Genomic DNA, 25,400 nt, shown 5'->3' on the forward strand with positions numbered 1-25,400 from the left:
CTCAAATGTATATGCATATATATGCATATATAATTAAATTTAAAATATGCAGCAGGGCTAAGAAGTTATACCAAGCTGCATCCATAACAGCATACTAAAAAAATTAAAATTGCTCCTGCTCAGTTTTTTGTTTTTCTTAGACAAGTCTCACTCTTGTTGCCCAGGCTACAGTGCAGTGATATGATCTTGACTCACTGCAACCTCCGCCTTCCTGGTTTCAAGCGATTCTCCTGCCTCAGCCTCCTGAGTAGCTAGGATAACAGGTGCCTGCCACCATGCCCTGCGATATTGTGTGTGTATGTTTTTAGGAGAAACAGGGTTTCACCATGTTGGCCAGGCTGGTCTCAAACTCCTGACCTCGTGATCCACCCACCTCAGCCTCCCAAAGTGCTGGGGTTACAGGCGTGAGCCACTGTGCCTGGCCTCAGTTTTTTACAAAGCATTAATTTAAAATGGACTTTGACTAAAGAAGACTGTCTTCTGCAAGTTCCCGCTGAAGTTTAGAGCATCTGAGCAAAGCTATCTGACTCAATGGAATGAGAAGAGTGAAGGTTTTAGCTTACTGCAGCATGAACTTGCTTTGGGATAGAGTCCAAATTTATGTACTCTTTTCTAAACCTTGACAGAATCTTTCCCCAAAATGAACCATCATCACGCAGAGGAGTTTTCTCCTTTTCTCATACATTCCATTTTCCCCCATGAATTCTTCTTGGCTTTGCCTCAATTTGGAAGGTCTCCTCCTGCCTGCTTCTTCTAAAAATGAACAAAATCCAATCCTGCTCAGATGAGAGAAACAGTAATTAATAGTAATTTGCATTCAAACAAATTATTTCTTGCTGCTTCAATACATTATTTACGGAAACTGAATGTCCATCAAAATTCACACCATTATCAATACACACATTTACTTCTATTTCCAATCTATCAGCATGGGTCCCATTACAATTACCCAAAGCAAGAGCACTATAATATATTTAAATGCCATATAAGTTACCATGCTTATTTACTTATGCCAATGAGTGGTTACAAAGTACTTGTAGCCTTTCAATATTGGGCACTTAATTACAGCAAATCTATTAGGAGTATAAGTCAAAAAGTAGCTTTCTCCAAAGCAAAGTATATCTTCTTCCTCTTCTTTAAAAAAAATCCTATTATTTTATGAAAATGTTCAAACATACAGAAAAGTTATATTACACAGTGAATACCCCCGGACTGATTCTATAGTTAACATCTTGCTATACTGTGAAAGGCTTCTAAAATTACAATTTGGGCTGTATCAATTATTTGAGGATCAAAAGTAGCACTTCCTGTTAGTTTATGTACAGTGCTATAGTTTGGGCATTTGTTTCCCTAAACCTCATGTTGAAATGTGATCCCCAATGTTTTTGAAGTAGGGCCTAATGGGAGGTGTTTTGGTCACGGGGCAGATCCTACGTGAATGGCTTGGTGCCATCCTCATGGTAATGAGTGAGTTTTCACTCATTAGTTCCTTTGAAAGCTGGTTGTTATTACAGAGACACAAATGGACTAAGATATAGTAAGGAAGGTCTGGTTCTGATATTTAAAACACAGAAGAATTTTTAACCTTACCCAAGGATTAGCCATACAACTGTTATCAGAATGAACTGGGAGTTTTCTAGACTCACCATAAAAATAAAATATTCTCATTTTGAGACAGTTTTTTTTGGGGGGTGGAGAACTGTATAAAAGATAGGTAAGCACCACAAAGAAAAATAAATGAAGTGACCTAGTCTAACAAAAATATCTGAGTTAAAGAAAGCAGTATTTGGAGAACAGAGAAGAATTCACAACCATGCATGCCATACAATGCACACTGATCACTCACACCAAATGTGCATGATACTGTTTAGAAATTGTAATCTGTTCAAGCTCTAACACTGCTAATTCTCTAACAGAAAATACACAGGCAGTAAAACAGTCCCTATAGGCACTATAATTATAGGAGGCTCAGCCCAGTTATAACTGAAAGCACATGACCTGGTAAGGTGTTACAAAATAACAGCAAAAGAGGGCTTACAATGTCAAAGGATACTTTTTATTCTGCTTTAGTTTAAGGTGACAAGAAGCCATTTAAGTAATCACATTTGACCGAATGTAGCAATAATAGCCATTGTAATCTTCTCCTCCAATAAAAAAAGACAATTTAGAAACATTACTTGTCTTCACACTTTTGAGGTAGAAACCATGAAACATTATTTCCAATTAATAGATCAAGAACAGAGGCACAAATCAATTACTGTGACTTGTCCAAGGTCCCAATATGAATCAGACCTGTAGCTGGGAAGGAAACTCAGTTTCATGATTACCATAATTATGCTCTCAAACAGCCCAACTGAAAGAACAATAATTCTCACAAAATGATGCTATGCTGGTTAATCAAGACATCAGCAAGCTTAATGTCTTGCTAATGATTACGATCTATACACAAAATAAAATAAATAGAATTGCTTGCTGTCTGTCTGGTGCAGACAGCAGCTCTTGGCAATGCTAAGGTAAGTTATCATCTTACTCTTTCCAGTTCTCAGTACCCAGGCATCAAAGAGCAAGTGGTGATACGACAACAGGAATGAATGGAAATGGTCTTCTCTGTCAGAGCCCTCCTAACTGCGGTCACTCAGTCTAGCAGGCTCAGCTTCCACTGAATTCTTTTGTTGATCTTTGGTGGTATAAAAAGCTCAGCATCTAAAAGTAAGAAAGGAAGGGAAATTGTGACAGACATACTCTTGGTGGGAGCTGAGGCAGTAACTCTAAACTAAACAAACAAGGCAGGTGGGGTTTGCAGCAACAAAACCAACAGAGCCAGAGTCCATGTGTCTACTACCCCTACAACCTCCAGGTCAGAGCAAACACAGCCTGGAGGCCCTTCCCTGAGAGGAGGGACTGCAATGCAACCTTCAAAGTGGAAGAATGTTCTATATTTCAAATTGAGGGTATGGGAGGGGTAGTGGCAGCAGTTACATGGCTGTATACATTTATCAAAACTCATTAAATTGTACATCTGAAATCTCTGCATTTCACTATATGTAAAGTCTATCTTAATTTTCAAGGAATAGCAAAATTTCGTAGCACATATTCAGTTAAGTGAAGTTAATGGACAGAAACTACTTTATGATGAAACTTTGATAAACATGTTGATCAATAAAGATGCCCCTGCTTAAAAAAAAAGTAAATGGAGAGAGAGGGTTAGGAAAAGATTCTGTCATTGTAACCTAAAACTCCCAGGTACTCTTTCACTTCTATTTGTTAAGTTTCTTTTCTAACCAGGAATCATATACAGGAAGAAGAGATATGAGAATTTATGGATATATATATAAGGATTTTCTTTTTTCAGCATTATTTATGATAAACTTCCAGGAGTAAATCTATACATATGAGCCATACAGACATTAAAAATTACAGTTGATCCTTAAATGTGGGTGGGATTATTGGTGTGGACTCCCACTGCACAGTCAAAAATCTACATATACCTTTTTCTTTCTTTTTTTGAGACAGGGTCTCGTTCTATTGCCCAGGTTGGAGTACAGTGGCATGATCATGGCTCACTGCAGTCCCAACCCCCCGGGGTCAAGTGATTCTCCTGTCTCAGTCTCCCACGTGGCTGGGATTACAAGTGTGCACCACTATATCTGGCTAATTTTTGTAAAGACGAGGTTTCACCATGCTGCCCATGCTGGTCTCAAAACTCCTGGTCTCGTTCTGCCCACCTCAGCCTCCCAAAGTGCTGGGATTACAAGTGTGAGCCACCACACCCGGCCCCATGCTTAACTTTTGTATCTCCAAAACTCAAGTACTGATAGCTAACTGTTGTCTGATAGCCATATTGGCAACATAAAAAGTCAATTAACAAATGTTTTCTATGTTATACGTACTATATACAACATTCCTACAATAAAGTAAGCTAGAAAAAATACTAAGAAAATTATAAAGAAATCAATATTTACTATTTATTAAGTGGAAGTAGGTCATCATAAAGGTCTTCATCTTTGTGTTCTTCACATTGAGTAGGCTGAGGTGGAAGAGGAAGGGTTGGTCTTGCTGACTCGGGGGTGGTAGAGATGAAACAGGCAGGGGAGGTTAAAGAGGAGGCAAGAAAGGTGGGCACACTCAGTGTCACCAACTTAACAGAAATACACCATAATTTGTGATGTTTTTGCTCTTTCATTTCTCTAAGGTACCAATCCTTCCACAGTTTCTTTCAGTTTCAGTGCCCATATCATAGAAGCTTCCATGTCGTAAAAGAAGCCAAAGGCAGTCTTGAATGACTGGAACCTTCAGAACGTATGTCAATCTATTTTGCGGCACTGCTTCCTCTATGTCATCTTCCTCATCGTCTGGCACTGGTTTGGAAGAACTCATCGCCATCAAGTCATCTTCTGTTAATCCCTCTGGTGTGGTGTCAATCACCTCTTGAATTTCTCCAAGATCCCTATCTGGAAATACTTCATGCACCCTTTTTTTTTTTTCCAGATTCACAATCTCTTTCATAATTTCCTTGACTAGCTGTGGTAAATCCTATGAAGCCATGCAATCTGGACACAATTTTCTCTAGTAGGAATTTATTGTCTTGGGCTTGATGGCTTTCACAGCTTTTTCTATAATGATGGTGGCATCTTTGATGGTGTAATTCTTCCAGACTTTCATGTTCTATCAGGGTCCAAGACATTTGATAACCCTTTCCAAAGAGTACTGTTTATAATGAGCCCTAAAAGTCCTTATGATCCCCTCATTTAGAGGCTCAACTAGAGATGTTGTGTTTAGGGGCAAGTAGATCAATTCAACGTCTTCGGGGTTGAACTCATGGGGTTTGGGGTGGCCTGAGGCATTCTCCACTATCAAAAGATCTTTATTTATTTTTATTTTTAATTTTAATTTTTTTTTTTTTTTACTTCTCCATTGTTACTGTAGATAGGTTCAAAAGAACTTTAAAAGGCAGTTACCTTACTGGCAAGATACTTCTTAACTTCAGGGACAAATCAACAATGGAACCAATCCAGAAAAAGTGTTCTCCTTGTCCAGGCCTTCTTGCTGTACGGTACAACAAAAGCCTGGCAGCTTGTATTAATCTTTTCCCTTCCAGGCTCAGGGGTTATCAGCTTTATAGGTAAGGGCAGTCCTGATCAAAAACCCAACTGCCTTTGCTGCTGCCTCTGGGTTGGCAGGAGCTGCTTTTCCTGTTATGTTGACATATATAGAGCCAGACCTCTTTCTAAAATTATCAAACCATCCCTTGCTGGCATTAAATTCTCCAGCTTTAGATTTTTCACCTCCTTGCTTTAAGTTCTCACACAATGACTGCTTTTTCTGGAATCATATTAGTTTTATAGGTATGCTTTTCCCATAGCAATCCTGCACCCACATAAAAGCTGCATTTTCAATCCAAGATAAAAAGGTATTTTGCAACAAGTACAAGGTTTTCATGCCTGCTGACATAGCTGCAGTGACAGCTTCATGAACTTCCTTTTCTTTTATAATGGTTCTTATATTGGATTCATTTATTGTGAAATATGGGCAACCACAACTGTAGACCTCAATCTTTAGTATATATCGAGCAAGTCAACTTTTTCTTATAATGTCATGTAATGTTATAACTTTTCTCTGCTTCCTGAGAGCATCATGTGTGGTACTTCCTATAGGTCCCATGGTGTTATTTAAGGTTTATGATATTACACTAAACATGATAAAAAATACACAAAAATGCAAGAGATCATTTTTGCTGCCATATGCAATTACTCGAGACTCTCAGGTGCTGCTCACGTGAAGATGATTAGTGTCACATGGCATTTTAAGCAGATACTGGTAATACTTGAACCCACCCAACACAATAGCAACAGGGGGTAGCTACAAAATTATTACAGCAGTGCGGTATGTACTACAGTTAATTCTATGCAGTTATGATTTAATACTACATCTTTGTTTGTTTACATTTCTCGCCACTACATGGTGCCATAAAGATTATCAATACCGGAAAAAGGCTACTTAAATAAATTCACTGTCAACAAGGTCCATAATTTCATAAGTAGTACTTACGTTGGAATGAGACTTTATCTTTAAAAAACTAGTTTTGAAAATAATGTGCTCTATCTCATTTTTTAAAATTAGGCACAACTACAACTATATTTGATTACAGACTTAACTTGAAATAGACATGAGGTATGGACTTTTGGGCAAGGAAGTAATTATTCTGACAAATTATATGACAGCAGGACATATTTCACATTTCTATATTTGAATTTCACAGCACAAAAAAACGTCATTTTTATAAAAATACCTTGAGGGCTTCTCAATGTTTCTGAAGACCTCTCTCAATCCTTTGATAGTCAAAATCATTTGAAGCACTTATTTTGTCACCAGTTGCAACAAGTCCAGCTCAGCTGTGATTCAAGTACTTTTCCAATGTCACTTTAATTTATTTTATGTAATACTAAATTTCTGTAAGACTTGCAATTGATCTACATGATACTGTATCGCATCAAAGCATGACACGATCAGAAAATGATCCATCCAGTCATTGATTTCACCTGTGGGCATGTGTGACTACACTTACTACTGTTAGCGGAAGAGGGGCAACTGAGTAATGTATGAGTGGGACTAATTTTGTGATTAGTTCATCAGTGGCAATTTTTGAATTATAGGAACTTCCCTTTCCTATACAACCTTGAAGCCTCAAGAATAATAATATACGCTCAGATAATGAGAGGCTCTCAAATATTACAGTGTCTTTAAGGTTCAGCTGGAAAACAAGAAAGTGCTCTTTGAAGTGGGAAAGCCATCTAGAATACCCCAGGGGATGGTGGGACTGACCTGACCTGAACGTCAGCATCAGGCCAGCAACAAGGAACAGAGGGGGCAGAAATCACAACCAGATAGGACTACAGCACAAAATAAGCAATGACCAAATGGCTTTAGGTCTAATGTAAATTCCTAGCATCTGAGAAATAAGTGGGCCAGGCACGGGGTCACATGCCTGTAATGCCAGCACTTTGGAAGGCTGAGGCAGGAGGATCACTTGAAGGCTGGAGTTTCAGACCAGCCTGTGCAACATAATAAGATCCCCCTCTGTTTTTTTAAAAAATAAAAAATTCAAGAAAAAAAAAAGGAGTAAGTGGATGTGTTGGAATTGATACCGAAAGTACCTTGCCATTCTCCAGACAGAAGAGGAGCTAGGAATGCAGTAGTTACTGTCTGGATGGAGTTTGGCTGGGAGGGAAGGTAGCTGTTCTTTTCTGGTAGCAACACAAACTGTTCAAGTCAAACTTAATTTGAATCCCCACAGGCTACTTCAAATGTCATCAAAATGCTATTACAGTGTAGCACTTCAGTGAAAAAAAACTTCAGAAAGCTGCCTGTCATATGCTAGAAATGCAAATAACAGCAGTTGAAACTGCCAATTATTTTAGAAACTATCACTAACTTTTCAAAGCTAAGATGCTTGATTGATTTAACTGTAAGGGCAAATACTCGAAGTGCCACGTTGAGCCATCAAATGTTTCTAAACAACTTTCAAAAGAAAGCATTCAGGGTTTTAACTTTTTGAGATGTAAGTAATTTAAGAATCCTCGCCCCTCAACAAATAAAACATTTCATGCATAACTAAACTGGAAATATGGATAAAATGCTAATATTCTTTGGATTTGCTTTCAAATTATACTGCCAATCCTAAACATAATAAAAAGGTCCCACTCATAAGCAAGGTTTATGAAAACATTCCCAAGATGCAAAGCATAACTGCCAATAGCAAATAGTGATGCTTCAGAAGAATCTGGCAATGTATATGTAAATGTAGATGGTTTAGACTGAAACTGGAACCGTGATGTGCTTTTATGAGCAAGTGTGTGCCACTGTCAGTATATTCTTTTAAAATTACACATACAATGGTTATCTCGGGTTTTCCTGCACCAGGTCCCCCACTGCTAGAAGCATGAAACTGATCATACTAAAGATGCAGTCTAAGAACTGAGGAATATTTGTAGACAAATTTTGTAATTAAAAATTGTATCCAATCTCTCCTTATACTGCTGACCTTCTCAATACTTACAGAAAGATATTCCTTCTCCTTAGCATTGTAATATTAAATGAGAAGAAATACTAACCAAGAACAGGAACTGAAGTCTTCTGTTGTTGATAAGAAGCCATGATACTATTTGCAGTAGAATTGGGACCTAGAACCTAAGGAGAAAACAGTCTGTATCAGCAAAGAGTATCTAATACTTCTCAAGACTGCCAATATCAAAGGCCAAATCCCTACCAGCAGGAAACAGCCTTCATTTCTACTGGTATGGTGTGAAACACAGTAACTCTCTTTCCCAATGTGATTTTAATTTGCCAGTTGCAACTCAGACCTCTAGTTCTTCTTTCCCCCAGAACAAGGTAAAGATGAGGGGTTGGGGAGAAGAAAAGAAACTCTACAATGATATATCCTGGCCTTTTCCAAATGAGCAAGCCACTCCTTGAGGAGAGGGGAAATAGTAAAAGAGGTTATAAATACATAGAGAATCAATTATACTCAAAGAGTTGTGGGAAACGAACATCTTTAGGTTGAAACAAATACAAATATGTACATACTATGGAGTGGAATGCAAACTATGCACCTGTGCATAAAACACGAGACTTCACAGGAATTTCAAGTCTGCAGTGAGCCTCTGGGCACACACCCCTGCTTAGTGCCATCCCTTGGTGGTACACTCTCAAAAGCAATGAGAAGTCAGTCATGGTATTCTGCACATACTACAACCATACTTCACCAATCAGAACAAAACCACAATCATAAAATTGATGTCTTAGAACTTAAGGTGGGAGGCACAGCAGCTCACACCTGTAACCTCAGTACTTTGGGAGGTCAAGGCAGATCACTTGAAGTCAGGAGTTCAAGACCAACCTGGGCAACACAGAAAGACTTCCCCTCCCCTGTCTACAAAAAAAACCCTTAAAATTAGCTGGGCATGGTGGTGTGCACCTGTGGTTCCAATTACTCAGGAGGCTGAGGTGGGAGGACTGCTTTAGCCCAGGCATTTGAGGCTGCAGCATGCCATGATTGAGCATACCACCACTGCACTCTAGCCTAGGTAACAGACCAAGAAAAAAAAAAAAGAACTTAATATGATCATGCGATCAGAAGAGAAGAGGGGAGGGGATGTCTTGGGGGGTGGTATTATAAATTATTATCTTCAAGCCAGGTGCAGTGGCTCATGCCTGTAGTCCCAGCACTTTGGGAGGCTGAGGTGGGCAGATCGCTTGAGTCCAGGAGTTCAAGACACTATGGGCAACATAGTGACACCCTGTCTCTACAGAAAATTTGAAAATTAGCCAGGTGTTACAGCATGCACCAGTATTCCCAGCTACTCAAGAAGCTGAAGTGGGGGAAGATCACCTGAGCCCAAGGAGGTTGAGGTTGCAGTGAGCACTGTACTTCAGCCTGAGCAACAGAGTGAGACTCTATCTCAAAAACCAAAAATAATTATCTTCAAAAGTACTACAGTTTTGAAGATGATGATCACATTTCTTCTAAGAAATACCTATTATAATAAATTCAAGAAGTTGTGGGGTCGTGATTTCTAGTTGCTTTTATTTCTATGATTTGTAAAGTGCTTTTACATTCATTCTCTTATTTAATCTTCAAAACATTCTACTGAAGCACACAGGGAAGTCTTATGGCTATTTCTAACTGAGGAAATCAAGACACCATAAGCATATGTGTTTCTAAACAGTGAGCTGATTTGTAATCTCTCAGCTCCAACGCCCTCTTCTGTCCACTGCTTGTGACGCTGGGGCTGGGCACCTGAAAGACATTCCTCCTTGCTGCTGGCTTCCCATCATGTCCTGCCTACAGTGAACAGCAGAGGCGGAGTACAAGGCTGGAGGAAGAACAAAAGATTTGTTCTTTGACTGAGTGGCTTTTACCCCAGCAGCAGCCGTTCCTTCCAGTTCCCATTTTCTTCTGTATGCCTGGAACCAGCCTCATCATGCCCCCTGAGAAATGCTAGGACTAGCTGGCTGGCACTCTCCTCTCAGAGGTTCAAGAGCCAGCTCTGCAGGGCCTACCTCCAGGATTCTAAATGTAGTAATCCCTAACTCCTTCTGTTCCCTCAGCTGGAGCGGTAAAGCTGCTTCCTATAGTTACTATCTCAATGTCCTTCCTCTGTATTTTCCTTTTGCCTTGTTTAGTCCTCTAACACTTACTTAACCAATCCAAATATTAAATTCTGTGATAAAATCATAGGTACGACTTTTGCTTTCCTTTCTGGATCTTGATTGATATACCAGCCTTTGTGAATTCAAATCAAACTCTTAACAATAGACTTGAGGTATAAGAGGGTGAACAGAGATATAAAAAGTAAACAGATGGCAATACATTAGAATTCTGCAATACAGACCTGATTTAGCCTAAACAGGCTAAATTTTTCATAAAACAACAGGAAAAGCATTTGCCTGGAGTCCCTTTAAAGCCTGATCCTATCCATGAGTTCTGAAATGGAAAGTGACAGGCTATCTCTGATCCCATCTCCCCCCCACCACCCGCCACTCCAACCTCACTGAAGGCCAGGAGCAACCACATGACATTCCCATTTTCTCCATGACAGCTGCTTCATCCAGAAAGGAAAATGATAGCCCATTTAACCTATGCCAAGGTTTACTAATCACTCTACAGGCAATATGAAATTTTACTGACAGCTTCAACACAAATCTAAGATAATTTAACTATGGCATCTTATGTTTTAAGAACAGGAAAACCTTTTTGACTTGGGGACTGTGTGATAATAACCCATGAAAATGATGAAAAAATGCACAATGTCTTTGAGAAGACTTACGGGGGTAGCTGAATTCTGCTGACAGGTAAGAGTCCAAATTTCTGGAATTGACCTTTCTATCAACTGCAGCATATCTTCAAAGGCCTTCTGTAATTCCCTTCCTTGTTCATCAAACTCAAAGAGAAAGAGTACCTTTAAAATATGGTATACTTCATCTAGAGAGAAGAAATTTGAAAGAGTGGTAAGTTACATTCCCAGCTCCATGGATAGAATCATACCATAGCTTCTCTCCCAAGCAAAAAAATCTATAATTCCCACTGCAGGTCCTTTCTCCCACATTAACTTTTTTCTTCCCAAATGCTGGAATAATTAAACACATGTACTATGAAAGGAAAATCAAGCACACTGGGTCCCAAGCCGACAACAGTGTCCCACAATCCTTTATCCTTGCTTAAGCATCTGTCACAGTTCAGTTGGGGGATGCCAAATGGAGGAAGGCTTCTCAGTTACCAGCTAAGAAGGGGTGCTTCGGGAATGTGTGCTGACATGACACTTCTGGCCAAAAGTTCTCATCTTTCCTCATATTGGGAAAATTGTAGCTTCATCATCTACTGAATGAACTCTGCCTGTCTGTGCTGCCTGTTTACTATTATATGTGATCAGGAATCATCAGCAGGACTGAAAAAATACCTTTCCGGTTTTCAGTGTTCTCCACCACTTCACTCAGTGCCTCCAGGAGGGCCAGGTCCTCCAGTGGACTGCCTTCTTTGAGGCTGTGCTTCTTCCGCTCCGCTTTTCGGCGATTCTTAGATGATCTCCTGTTAGAAATTACAGATATTTTTAAGCCTCCTGAGTAGCTAGGACTTTAGGCATGTGCTACCTTGCCTGGCTACTTTCCTGTAGTTTCCGATCACCCAACACAACTTCACAGATCTCCATTTTAAATTCTGAAAGTGTAATTCAGTTGAAATATATAATCTTGCATTGTTGTACATATCCCAAAGTAAGACTATAAGCTCTTATAATTTCTATCTCCTTGTAAGTTTTTGGTAACATCTACTGTACCTACCATATGGGTGTTCAATAAATATTTCTGACAAATTACTATATTAGGTAAAAGTGTGATGACTTATTTTACATTTACAGTCTTTTCCTGATTTTGAATTAAAGAAGCCTGACCTTTTCACTTTTTTGGTGCCTATACTTTAGTCACAAGTATACAAAGAGTAAAAATCAGATGTTAATATAAAGTGAGCACTCAGTGGAGGAACTGCCTCATGGGACATGGGAAAACACACAGGCCATAAAGCTGAGGAGGAAAAACCTTTCAATGTCAAGTTTAAACTCTTAGATACGCTGGGAAAGTCTTTGAACAACTTCCGCCCAGCATTGAAGAATATTCTCCCCACTCCCACTACACTGTCCTAGCAGAAAACAAACCTATTTGCTTCTACTTTCCCTGTGTGCCCAGAGCATGGTCAGTGTGCTGAATAAACATGATACGTACGCGGATATCCTGGAGTTACTATGGGAGTATTTGCCACTCATCTCACTGCCACTCACAACACTGCTAGTTTCAGAGAAGAGGTCAGACTCTTGGCCATGGGGTACCTCATCATCTAGAAAAGAAGAACCAGAAGCAGATGAAAACACTGCCTGCTAATGTGTGGGTTTATCTTCAGGGAGGTAAATTAACTAAAGTCAATTGGGGCATATCAAAGGATGGATGAAAATTATTGCCAAGTTGATCTCAAAATGAATGAGATAATATTAAATATAGTGATTACTACTATAAAGAGTAGTCTCCTGAACTTTTTTCTTTTATCTGTTTTCTGGAAATGAGGAAACTCTTTTGGAAGACATGGAAGTGGTGAGCTGCTCTGGTTGAATGGGGTCGGTGGGAATGTCTGGCAGAGCTCTTCCCATTCATGCTTGGTCCTGCCCTTCACCAACACACAGACACAGATAGACCTGAAGGGGCTTGACAGAGGCCTCACACTTCCCCACGGCACAGTAATCAGAATGCAGGAGGAACACCAAGCAATTTAGACAATGTGCGGTGTTACCCGGCTCCCCGTACGTGTCGATGGTCTTCATGCAGACACTCACCCAGACCTGCCTGCTGGGCTTGTTCCTTGAGCTCTTGAACTACCAAGAAACGTTTCTTGTGGCGACTGAATGTGGCTGTCTGAGAGTCCAGAAATGCCATATAATTTTTCTGGGCTGAGATGCAGAATGAAAAATAGTGTGAGCATAATGTTTAAGCAAAGAGAAAAGACTAAAGGTGGGGAGCAGTGGAGGAAGATTAGAATTCAACAAAAAGAAAGAGGTTACTAGGTTTTCCAAGCGAGCTTTTTTTCATTAATAAGCATTAACAAACTAGAGACTGATAGTCCACATCTTAGAGTTCATCAACATTATCCCAGAATATGCTCTACCACTCAACGTGTGAAATCACCTGAACGAAGACTTGGTATCTCAGTTAACAAAAGTAAGAAGTGCCCATGGATGTGGAATAAATGTATCTAATGATTTCTGAAAAATACTGTCCAATGGAAAAATTTACAAGAGAAAACTGACACTAGTAGAATATATTTTGAAAGAGCAAAATACTACTATCCAAGGATGTATTTTATGAATAGGTTTTGGGCCTATGCAGAGGAATTATCAGCATTTTTCTAAGAAAGGTTCTCATTAGTGGTGAAAATCCAAGTAAGAGCTGGTTAGATTATTATAGACGAGGAATGATACTTTTAATACCCAGTTAGAGGTACCTAAAGTGAACGACACAAAAAGCACCCCAGCAACGTTTTAATTGACAGACAAGGTAAGAATGTGCACACGTGTAAATTGTCAGAAAGGCCAGATGTTACTTATAGGGTGGACTTGCATAAAGAGGCAGAGCTTAAAATCAAAATCAACCACTCCCTAAGGTTCTGTAAAGTCAAACTCATGTCTTTCTTCTACACTTTGCTTTTAAAGGGTCAGAGTGACCATCTGAGTATTCTAGAACTGGTAATATTCATATGTTCTCTAAGAACCACAAACTTCATTTGAGAAGGTTATTTTTAAAAAATACTTTGAAAAAGTTGAAACCTACATAAAAGCTGTAATAATTCAACGAACATACGTAGACCTTTCACCTAGATTTACCAGTTATCAACATTTTGACATATTTTTTGCTTCCTGTTTCTCTGCATGCATGCACACATTCATTATTACTTTTGTAAAATCTTTTGAGAGTAAGGCAGAGATATGATCCTTCATTCCCAAATATGTCAGCATTTATCTCTTAAGAATAATAGGATATTATTTTACATAACCACAACATGATTATTAAATAGCAGAAATTTATCATTGTTGCATTTTATCTAATATAGCTCGTATTCAAGTTTACCAACTATTCCCAAATACAAAAATTCTTCATCATATTTTATCACAGGTTTCTAACATTCAAATATTTTATTTGTTACCACTTAATTTTTTTCAGCATATTTAAAAATTCTAGTGAGAATTAAATATTATATCCAGTGGGTAATTTTTATTGAGTCTACGTGACATATGATTAAAAAAACATATTAATAGGAGGAGACTCTCTCATCTCTCTCTCTCTCCTCCCCTTTTCTATACTTCCAAATGAGGAATTCTATCTAAAATGGAACCCTCACCTTCTAAAATGGAAGGCTTTATGTTGGTTTCTATAATATCCAGTCTGTTATATTTGTATACCTAGAAGGAAAAACACAGTAATTTTAGGCAGGAAAACTTCTAGTCACTGGAGGGTTAAGATACTTAGAAAGACATGGATTACTTTCAGAGGCAATCAGAATATTTTCCTGAAAAATAGGCCTCCTACAAGGCAACCAAGGAAATTCAACTCAAACAGTAATATTTCAAATGTGGAGGACTAATTCCAAAACATTATCAAGGATGATAAAAACGGTTTTAAAAACACTGCTATTCCTCAAGCCAGGAACCTGACCTAATTCTACTTAATTTCACGAACTCAGAAGACAAACGTCTCCAACTGACCTGGAATCTCTTGCTTGCTCTCTCTGCTTAGCACGCAACATCTGGAGGATTTAAAAGATTCTTACCAGCCTCAAAGCTTCCTCCCAGGCAGCTCCTTCTAACAGCAAAAGCACAGCTTCTTCATAATCCTGACAAAGGAACAGGAAGAAGACAACAGGTGAAGACAGCGTGTCAGATGTCATCACAGCCAACTGCAAAACTAACCACAGACCTGCCTCCCTCTCCCTGGCAGGGAAGAACTCCTAGTTCTCAGCATCATGCCTGTCCTAGAGTTCATGTCTCCATAAATACTGACACAAAAGATAAGGGAGGGGTGTAAATTCTGAAATTATGACAAAACACAAGGTAAGCATCATCTCTCTGCATGCCTGGACATCAAAACCACCAGAAAGGTCTGTTGGATATGCCCATCTTCCCAGTTTTACTACCAAGTTTGATTCAGCAGGTTTAGGTGGGCTCCAGAATTGTTAACAGGACCACATGTTGAAATAGAGTAGACTAGAATAACAATCTTCTAAATTATTTTTGTTCTTTTTTTCCTTTTTTCTCAGACAGGTTCTTGCTCTGTTGACTAGGCTGGGGTGCAGTGGCACAATCATAGCTCACTGCAGCCTTGACCTCCTGGCCTCAAGTGATCCCCCTGCCTCAGTCTCCCATGTAGCTTGGACTACAGTCATATGCCACCACACCCATCTAATAAAAAAATTTTTTTTTAGAGACAGGGTCTCACTATGCTGTCCAGGCTGGTCTTGAACTCCTACCATCAAGCAATTCTCCTGTCTCAACCTACCAAGTAGCTGGGATTACAGGCCTTTGCTCATTTCAAAAATTGATTTATCTAGCTTTTTGTTGTTGAGTTGTAGGAGTTCCTTACATATTCTGGATATTAAGCCTTTATCAAATATATGATTTGCAAATATCTTCTTCCATTCTATATGTTGTCTTTTCACATTCTTGATAATGTCCTTGATACACAAAAGTTCTTAATTTTTATTAAATCCAATTTATCAATTTATTGATTGTGTTTTGGATGTTCATTCTAACAGTCCATTCCCAAATCCAAAGTCATAAAGATTTAACCCTATGTCTTCTTCTAAGAGTTTTATAGTTTTTTTTTTAATTTGTTTTGTTTTTTTGTTTTCTTTGAGACAGGGTCTTGTTCTGTTGTCCAGGCTGAAGCACAGTGGCATTAACTCAGCTCACTGCAGTACCAAACTTACGGGCTTGGGCAATTTTCCCACCTTGGCCTCCCAAAAAGCTGGGACTACAGGTGCACACCTGTAGGTGCATTCCTGGCTAATTGTCTTTTTATTTTTTGCAGAATCAAGGTCTTCCTATGTTGCCCATGCTGGTCTCAAACCCCTGGGCTCAAGTGACCCTCCCACCTCAGCCTCTCAAAGTGCTGGAATCACAGGCATGAACCTCTGTACCCAGCCTTCAAGAGTTTTAGCTCCTAAATTTTTGCTGTTGATCCATTTTGAGTGGCCAGCAGTTTTTTAAAACTCAGAAAATATTGAATGAAATTCCCTTCCAGCTTCTTTTTAAAAAAAAAAAGAATAAACATGAAAGACAGGTCTTTAAAAAGTTTCCTTAAACAGTAATTGATCACTTAAAGCGAAAGCAATAACAAAATATTATAGAGTGAATACTCTTGTAAGATTTTTACACTATATGTGAAGTAGTATACTATTATCTGAAGATAGGGCCAATTAATGATATTTATTATAAATCCTAGAGCAACCACTAAAATACTGAAATGAAGAAGTATAGCTAATAAGCCTATAATAGCAGAGGTAAAATGGAATTATGAAAAACACTAAATCCAAAGGAAAGCAACAACAACAACAAAAATACAAGAAACAAAGGATCAATGAAACAAACAGAAAACAGCAAGATAGAAGGTTTAAACCCAACTATATTGGTAATAACATTCAGTGCAAATGTCTAAAACTTCCAATTAAAAGGCAGAGATTGTCAAATTAGATTAAAAAGAAAAAAGAACCAGCTAACAGTATTAACAAGGAACCCACCTTCAAAATAAGGACTATATTCAGATAGATTAAAAGTAAAAGGATAGAAAAAGATATGCAATGAAAAGACTAACCAAGAGAAAGCTGGAAGCGCTATAGCAGCAACATTAAAGTCGAATTCAGAATTAGACATAGTAACAGAGAAAGGGATATCAAAATCAATACATCTAGGACATACTCGAAAGCATTTACACACCTGTAACAGAGCTTCAAAATACATGAAGCAAACACTGGTAGAATGAAAGGAGAAATAGATAAATTATTTCAGTGGGAGATTTTAACACTTTCCCAGCCATTGATAGAGCAAGTAATGAGGAAATCAATAAGTACATAAAAAACTAGAACAGCATGATCAACCTAATCTAACTGACATTTATAGGACACTCCATCCAATAATGGTAGCTTTCATATTCTTTTCAAGTACATATACAACATTCCCTAAAACAGAACATATTATAAATTAAAATATATTATAAATTTAAATTAATAAAATGTATGCTCTCTAATCACAACAAAATTAAAGTAGAAAGTAATAACAAAAAGATGGCAGGCAAATCTCCAATATCTGCGAGTTAAACACACTTCTAAATAAGCCAAGGGTCAATAAAGAAATCACAAGGGAAATTAGAAAATGAAAACCAAACATTTCAAAATTTGTATAATGTAGCTGAAATGATGTTTGAGGAAAATTATGGCATTATATGCTTAAACTAGAAAGGTAAGGAATCATCTCTAATCAATGGCTTAAAGCCATCACCTTGGCCAGGCACAGTGGCTTACGTGTGGTATCTCAGCACTTTGGGAGGCCAAGGCAGAGGGATCACTTGAGGCCAGGAGTTTCAGACCAGTGTGGGCAACATAGTGAGACCCCATCTCTACAAAAAAAAAAAATTAAAAATTAGCCAGACATGGTGGCATGCACCTGTAATCCCAACTACTCCAGAGGCTGAGCAGGGAGGATAGCCTGAGCCTAAGAGTTTGAGACTACAGTGAGCCATGATCGTGCCACTGCACTCAAGCCTGAGCAACAGAGTAGGGCCCTGTTTCTTAAAAAAAAAAAAAAGGAAAGGAAAAGTAAGCCATCACCTTAAGAAACTAGAAAAATAAAGAACAAATAAAATAAGGATAATAGAAAATAATAAAGAAAAATTAATGATATAGAATAGAGAAAAATCAGAGAGAAAAACAAACAGTTCATTCTTCAAAAAGATCAATAAAACTAACAAACCTCTGGCCAGAATACTCAGAAAAAAAGAAGACACACCAATATCCAGAATGAAAGACAGATGTCACTATAGACCCTACGGACAATAAAAGGATAAGAGAATACTATAAACACGTTATGCCAATAAATCTGACAATTTAGATGAAATGAACAAATTCTTTGAAAGATGTAAACTACCAGTGCTCATTCCAGAAGAAACAGATAAACTTGAATAGGCTCATGTCTACTAAAGAAACTGAATTAACAGTGAAAAACTTTCATTAAAGAAAACTCCAGGCCCAGATGGCCTTACTGGTATAATCTACTAAATATTTAAGGAAGAAAAAAATATCTCCCAAGAGCTGGGAGAAAGAGCAGAGCTATCAGGTGCTGGAGTAGCTGATCAAAGCAACAAGTCAAAAATGAGTTAGGTCTTTAGGCATTGCATTGGGATAAACAAGAGGCTAAAACCAGGGAAAGCATCAACTCTGTCTGTTCCATTCTTTCCCAAGGAAGACTCACTAGTAAAGAGTCAGCTGGATCCACACAGACATGAGGGTTGCTTCACTGTTGAAGAAACTCAGAAAAAAAGGCTTTAGCAGTTTGACAGATCTTGAGGGCATGGATGCAAAGGAAGGGGGGAAGGGTGGAAAACTACTGGGTAGTGAGTCACAGTGGAAAAAAAAGTCAAGGTTTTTCCACTCCTTCTTGCATAAGACAGCCTTGGCAGAGGTGCCTGAAGAAGACCTTGGCCCATGGCCTCAGATAAAGAGACCTAGGAATGAAAGAGCCAGGACTCTGAATGCAAATACTGATACAGGAGCATAACTAACAGGGGGCCCTGAGTCCTTGACCCCAATTCTCTTTAGAAACTGTAATCCATTGGCATTACACTAAGTCTGGTGTGGGGAGGGCAGCTTTTCCCCATGTGGTCTCCTAGGTAAAGTCTGTAATTTATGGTCAGGTCTGAAACATCACACATAGGTTTTTAACCATGAGCCAGAGCCTCATACCAATTCTACATGAAATCCTCCAGAAAACAGAAGTGAAAGAATACCACCCCTCATTTTATGACAGCAGCATTACCCTGATACCCAAAACACGGCAAAGACATTAAAAAACCACAAACCAATATCCCTCATGAACACAAACCTAAAAATCCTGAAGAAAATTTTAGTAAATCTAATCTACCAGGAGTGAAAAAGGATAATATATGTATTACACCACGTAGGGTTGAACCCAGAGATGCAAGGTTAGTTTCGCAGCAGAAAATCAATCACCTAATCCACCATAGCACTGATCTAAAAACAAAAAATCATCATAATTGAAGATGCATTTGAGAAAATTTAACACTCATTCATGATAAAAACTCTCAGAATAAGGAAGAGAAGGAGTTTTCCTCAACCCAAGAGGGCAGGAATTGGCCAATTTTTCCTGTAAAAGGCTAGACAGTAAATATTTTAGGTCTTAGGGGCCAAAATATCTGTCATAACTCCTTAACTTTGTTATTGTAGTGTAAAAGCAGCCACAGACAAGATGTAAACTAATGGGTATGGCTACGCTCCAATAAAACTTTATTTACAAAAATGGGTGGCATGCTGGAGTAGTCACAGGTTGTAGTTTGCCAACCCTGTAATAGAGAAACATTAAAAATAAAAAAGACAAATATCTTTTATATTCTACCTCACAAAACTTAGAGATGCACTGAATTTAGATTTTCAAGTCAAGCCAGCAAGATAGGAGACCTCTGGGCAAACACTCTCTCTGGACTTAACAATTATGCACAGTTCTTTAACTTTCATGATCACTAAGATACAACTGAGAAGTCCTTTCTCGCTGACTAGGAGGTTTAAAAGGGAGGAATTGAGTTTACCTGGGCATACTGTTCCAAAACCATGGCTGCATCAATGTGTTTCCTCTGCTCAACCAGCTTTCCTGCAGAGACAATCAGCAGCAGTTGACAACAAAGTTAAACAGATTCTTTGGCTCAAGTGCTTCTTTAACATGTCTTTCTTATGTATGAAACTATGTACTTTCTGAATTTCCGTGAGGGAAGAGGTATATACACCATGGAGTCCTATGTTAAAGGGCAGCCAGAATCTAAATTTAGCACAGGTATTGAAAATCATACACTGCCAAAATCAGCCTTGAAAGATGCTTCCAAAGCATGTATGTGGGAAAATGACTTGGTATCTCTCACTAACTCATTTTGTCCCTTAACAGTTACAGACCACTATTTCTTCGGTTGAGCACTAGATGGAAGTAGCTGACTTACATCTGGAGTTATGCAGTGTCTCTAGATCCTAGAATCACTCTCAGCCCAATTGAGACAAATCACACTGAGAGGCACAGAGAACCCAAGGCTTACAAAGGAGCTGGCAGATTCTGGTCTCTCATTGCATGCTCACTCCAGGGCATATATCACTTAAGAAAGGAGGCAAAATCACCTCCGCTATTTAAATAGTTATGCTATCTTGTGCAAACTGCCTCCGTTACATATACACACAGAGTAACTCCAGCGTGGAACAGTTCTCAGACATCTTTCACCATTGCCCTCTCCACATACTTTTGCTAAACATCTGAGAAAACTAGAAATACTCCATTATAAGACATGGGAAATAGCAAGCTAGGAGCTGTAAAGGATATAGGAGAAGATAAGAGATCCCAAGAACACAGACGGTATAAACAACCAGTAACACGAATTTCTAAAGCAGAAAGGAACAGTGGAGACTGAATGAATAATTAAAAGCCTTGAAATAAGGAATTATCAACATTTGTAAAAAGAGGTCAGCTTGGAAACAGAGGGATTTGGGAAGGTCTAATAACCAGAAAGAACAAAGTAATAATCCCATACATTGTTATAATCCCAAGAGAAAAAGAATAATGCAAATGACGAAGGAGGACAGGGACATAAATTTAACAGGATAGAGTTTGGAATTTTTTCAGGACTGCTTTTTTTTTCTTTGAGACCACAACAATATTTACAAGTTAGGGAAAACAATATGCCAGTCATTGCTTTAATTAAGGCACTGCTGAGAGGACCAGAGCTTCTGCTCACCTCTTTTCACAGGTGCCTCACCCTTTCCTCCACTGTGGTACCACCCTCATCTCTTTTCAGGCAACCCTGGACCCTGAATGCTTGGACATTTGGCCTTTTCTTTCCACTTCATTCCTGGCCATTCGATTAACCTACTCTCTATACCAGAATGGCCCCATTCCAAAATTCATCTTTACCTTCCTACAGGGCACAGCCCATCCAGCCACATGGTATTATGTGTGGCCGAGATGGAATAGAAGGTGACAGTTTAACTTCCATCCAGGTCATTTCTAACTTAAGGGTAAATGCTTTACCACGACTCTGGTTTCTCCCCACTCTCCTTCCTGAGGACAGACGTGGAGATAACCTAGCTACAACCATCTGCCTAAAAGGTTGCAGAGCCACATAATGGAAGGGCCTGTCAATCCCTTGGGAGAGAGAAATAAACTTCTTTCCATATTGTGCCACTGCACTCTGAGACTCTTGCTGTAGTAGCTTATCCTTTAAAGCATTCTAAATTGTTTTTATCAGTGGTAACAAGACTGTCTCAGGGTATTCTGCCCTAAATTCATTTGCAAAATTACCAAAAAAACAAAGAAATAAAATTTTTAAAGCCTTTATAGATGTAGAAATCTTAATGCATGTACTTACCTGCCAGAGTTCTGCCAAGGCCAGCCAGCTGGTCTTCAGTAAAGTTAAGCTGGGCTGCCACACAGAGGGCTTGCTTCCAGTTGCCACACGTCAGAAAGGCTGAGAGCGCTTTCTCGTGGGCACCGCAACGGGCAAACATGAGCCCTGCTGGCTCATACATGTGCTCCTGCATCAGGTGCTCCCCATAAGCAATGCTGATATCCTGGACAAGAGGAGATTTAGGACTGAGGAGGAAACATGACAATCATTTCTCTAAAGCTCCAGTATAGCTGCCTTAGTTACTACACTTGAAACTCCCTTGAAAGAATTACCTGTGAAAATCCTACAGTTGATCAGTTAGTGCAATCATTTTTCATTCAAAACCTTACTGAGCATGTGCCATTTATTCACTCGACAAATAATTACTCATAACTGCATATGCACCATTCTGGGCAGTATGAATAACACAGCAAGGCAAAAAATAAAACCAAACAAATGAAAAATCGTAGAAGACCCACCACCAAGTTCCCGCTCTTATAGCAACAGAGGATGGACTTACAGACTGAATACAGTCTACAGCATAACGGCAAAGATGGATAAAGGGACAGAGGACAGTCTCCTTGCAGCCCTCAGCGAGTGTGAACTCTGAGGGCTATCAGGAGAATAAACCATGTGATGAGATAGGGAACAGCGTCCAGGCAGAGGGCACAGAAGGCACCATGGCTGCACAGCAGGAATGTGTATGGTAGGTCTGAGGAGTAACAGGACAGCCAGTGTGACTGGAGCAGACAGTGTGGGAGAGAATAGAAAACAAGAAGAGGTAGCCATTGGCCAAATCCTTGATTCTCCAGGCTGGATGTTAGGTAGAGATGCAGAGAGGAATGCAACATGGAGTCCCTGCCCTTAAGGAGCCCACAGCCTCATGCAGGAGACAAAGCAGCTAATCAGCAGTTTGACATATGCAATCACCAAGGTGAGGGCAGGCTGCTTTGGGAGCTCAGCATTTGGCACCTGGCCCAGGAATGGCATTCAGGAGTAACCCAAGGGTTCTGATGGACAAGTGGGGCTAAAGGAAGTCTGGTGGGTAGAGAGCTGGCAGAGGAATCACGCAATGTGACATCTGCAGAACTACCTACAAGTAACTAGGAACAGGGATGGTGGCAGAAGCTGGTGCCAAATAAGCTGGTAGAGGCTTGAACACAGAAAGATGTGTACATAGTCTGAGATCAAATTGAAAATGGTGATGCTGGTGGCATGGGAGAGTGGTGGTTAACGGCATGGGCAGGGTGGTCAGGCAGCCTGGACTCTGTGTCCCAGGTCCAGCACTTCGTAGCTCTGGATCCTTAGGCAAGTTGCTTTGTCATCTACAAATTGTGCTCAGCACCCTATTAGGCTGTTAAGAGGATCATATAACACATTTCGCCTATAAGTAAAGTATCTGGTATACAAAAAAAGCTAAAGAGTATTTTTAAACAAACACAACTTTCCCTTTATGCTGAAACATATGGGAAAGATCTGTGCTTGTTAGGATGCTCAGTCTTATAAGCACTGAGGTTGGGCTAGAGGAGGGGTGGGAAAAAAGCAGGGAACTTCATGGGGAAGGTGCTGTGGTATTCCAGATGAGGAATCAGAGAACAGGTCAGGACCATTCTCCCAGATAAGAAGTTCAAATTGAAGCTAATTAGTTTTAAGATAACTCTTGAAGCCAAGGATGGTGTTCTGAACTCAGGATCCTCACTCCTTTCGAACTAAAGCAAAAAGCAAAACCAGGACAGCCTCATTTCACACACCATATACCTGGTACTGTTGTGAGCTTGGTGAATATAACTTCAGAGCTTCCTTGTACAAGTTTTTATCTTTTATCAAGTTTAAGCATTCTGGGAAGTACTCAGGTCCTGTAGGAATAAGATTCACACAAAGACAGGCTTAAGACATGGTAAGCATAATGGACTTCATTTACTCCAGTGGTCACCAAACAAAATCAATAAGGGACCTTTTCAAGACCTAAATAATCAGAGAGTCTAAAGAACAGAATCCGGAATCTGAATTTTTAATGAGGACCACTACATATTCTGAGGCAAGAGAAGCAATGATTGGGCTTAGCACCCTACTTAAGAGTCCCAGCTATCCAGCTCAGTGTTTTCTCAGCCTCTTTGAAAAGACATCACCTGGAAGCTTATTAGACACATGCACACCTCAGTCCTATCCCAGACCAGTTGAATCAGATTGTCCAAGGACGCCAGCAGCTGAATGCTTAACATGCACCCCACCTGATTCTTCCTTGCCCCCATGCCAGTCCTCAGTAAAGAATCACAACTGCTCTAGCATGGGAAGAACAACTGGCACTCCATCACTGTCAATTAAAACTGTGTCTGACAGGGCATGGGGAGGTAGCCTCACCACTCATTCCAGACAAGCAGAGCTTCCCTGACATATCTGTAAACAGCATAAGAAGGAAGAACTATCAACCAATTTTGATTCTGAGCACTGAAGCTAAGTACGCAGGTGCTCAATCCGAACCTAAAAAGGATCTGCTTGACGTTCTTGCCTAGGGAGCTCCTCCAGTTCTTTTTACCTTTAGCTTTTCAGAACACAGGACAAAATAAGGTGAGTGTACATAACTGTTACAGGAGTGGGAAGTGAAATCAGTCACTTTCTAAACTAACAGTTTAATTTATACCTTGCCTCATTCCAAAGAAGATCTGAAGCAGAAATGAACATACCAATCCCCACACTTACCACATTTGCTGAGGTGGCCAATGGCTTTTTCATATCGTTTCAAGTATTTGTCTATAGTAAACCGCTGATAATTAGTTTCCATTTTCTTAAGTGTATTAAGAAATGGAAGATATTCTTTGGGATCCTAAAAAAATGATTAATGAGAACTTTATTATTTGTGATATTTATATACAAGAATAGAAAATAGCATTTACATATAGCAATAAACCCAAAGCTACAGAATTTTTAAATGTATGTTATATATTAACTACGTATTATGTAATATATAAAATCAAACTATAGTCATCCCCAGTATCCATGGGGAATTGGTTCCAGGAACCCCCAAGGATACCAAAATCCAAGCAGACTCCAGTCCTGCGCTTGACCCCATGGAGCCTGCATACACAAAAAGTTGGCCCTTTGTATCTGCAAGTTTCAAATCCTGCAAATACTGTATTTTTGAACCACATTGGTTGTGGATGCAGAATCCGTGGACCCAAAGGGCCAACTGTATTTGAGAGAAATCCACAAATAGATACACCCACACAATTCAAACTCACACAGTTCAAACTCATATTGTGCAAGGGTCAGCTGAACATCAAACAAGCTTTGGTAAAAATGCTTTCACATGTGGATTTCACATTAGGTTACATTTGGAATAACAGTCACTTCCTTCACTAAGTCTCACCCTATCATTATTTCATAGGCTAATAAGGAAAATAAGGTTTCAGTCTAGAAGATATTCAACAGATGCATCTAAGTTTCTCCTAAAAGTCTAAAGACATTGCTCTTGGTGCTGTTTTCATGACAGTCCATGATCTCCTGAGAAGACCACATTAAAACAAAAATAAAATTATACTGAGTTGGACACAAAACTCTGAGACCCTGCCAACCTAGTATTTATTGGCACTACCATCTCAAGCTCTGTGCCATGCCCTCTAAGCAAACTTTCTTCCTAATGAAGAGGTGCTTCCCGTTTTTAA

General features: G+C 39.3%; 1 protein-coding gene across 7 annotated transcripts in view; it reads right to left on the reverse strand.

The window, feature by feature from the left end:
- Positions 1-2,034: 2,034 nt before the first annotated feature.
- ELP1 (elongator acetyltransferase complex subunit 1) overlaps positions 2,035-25,400 on the reverse strand; it is a 60,539-nt gene continuing 37,173 nt past the window's right edge. For all 7 annotated transcript variants that reach the window (XM_078373975.1, XM_035254104.3, XM_078373969.1 and 4 more), the window contains 12 exons: positions 24,439-24,562; positions 23,497-23,594; positions 21,721-21,922; positions 19,906-19,967; positions 14,864-14,926; positions 14,435-14,495; positions 12,876-12,989; positions 12,274-12,385; positions 11,457-11,584; positions 10,827-10,981; positions 8,112-8,187; positions 2,035-2,703 (listed from right to left, as the gene is read on the reverse strand). In XM_078373975.1, the coding sequence (XP_078230101.1) occupies positions 2,636-2,703; positions 8,112-8,187; positions 10,827-10,981; positions 11,457-11,584; positions 12,274-12,385; positions 12,876-12,989; positions 14,435-14,495; positions 14,864-14,926; positions 19,906-19,967; positions 21,721-21,922; positions 23,497-23,594; positions 24,439-24,562 (1,263 nt within the window). In that variant the 3' untranslated portion in view covers positions 2,035-2,635. The remainder of the gene's footprint in view (positions 2,704-8,111; positions 8,188-10,826; positions 10,982-11,456; positions 11,585-12,273; positions 12,386-12,875; positions 12,990-14,434; positions 14,496-14,863; positions 14,927-19,905; positions 19,968-21,720; positions 21,923-23,496; positions 23,595-24,438; positions 24,563-25,400) is intronic.

The sequence above is a fragment of the Callithrix jacchus genome, chromosome 1 (assembly GCF_049354715.1).
Source record: "Callithrix jacchus isolate 240 chromosome 1, calJac240_pri, whole genome shotgun sequence".
Lineage (NCBI taxonomy): Eukaryota > Metazoa > Chordata > Mammalia > Primates > Cebidae > Callithrix > Callithrix jacchus.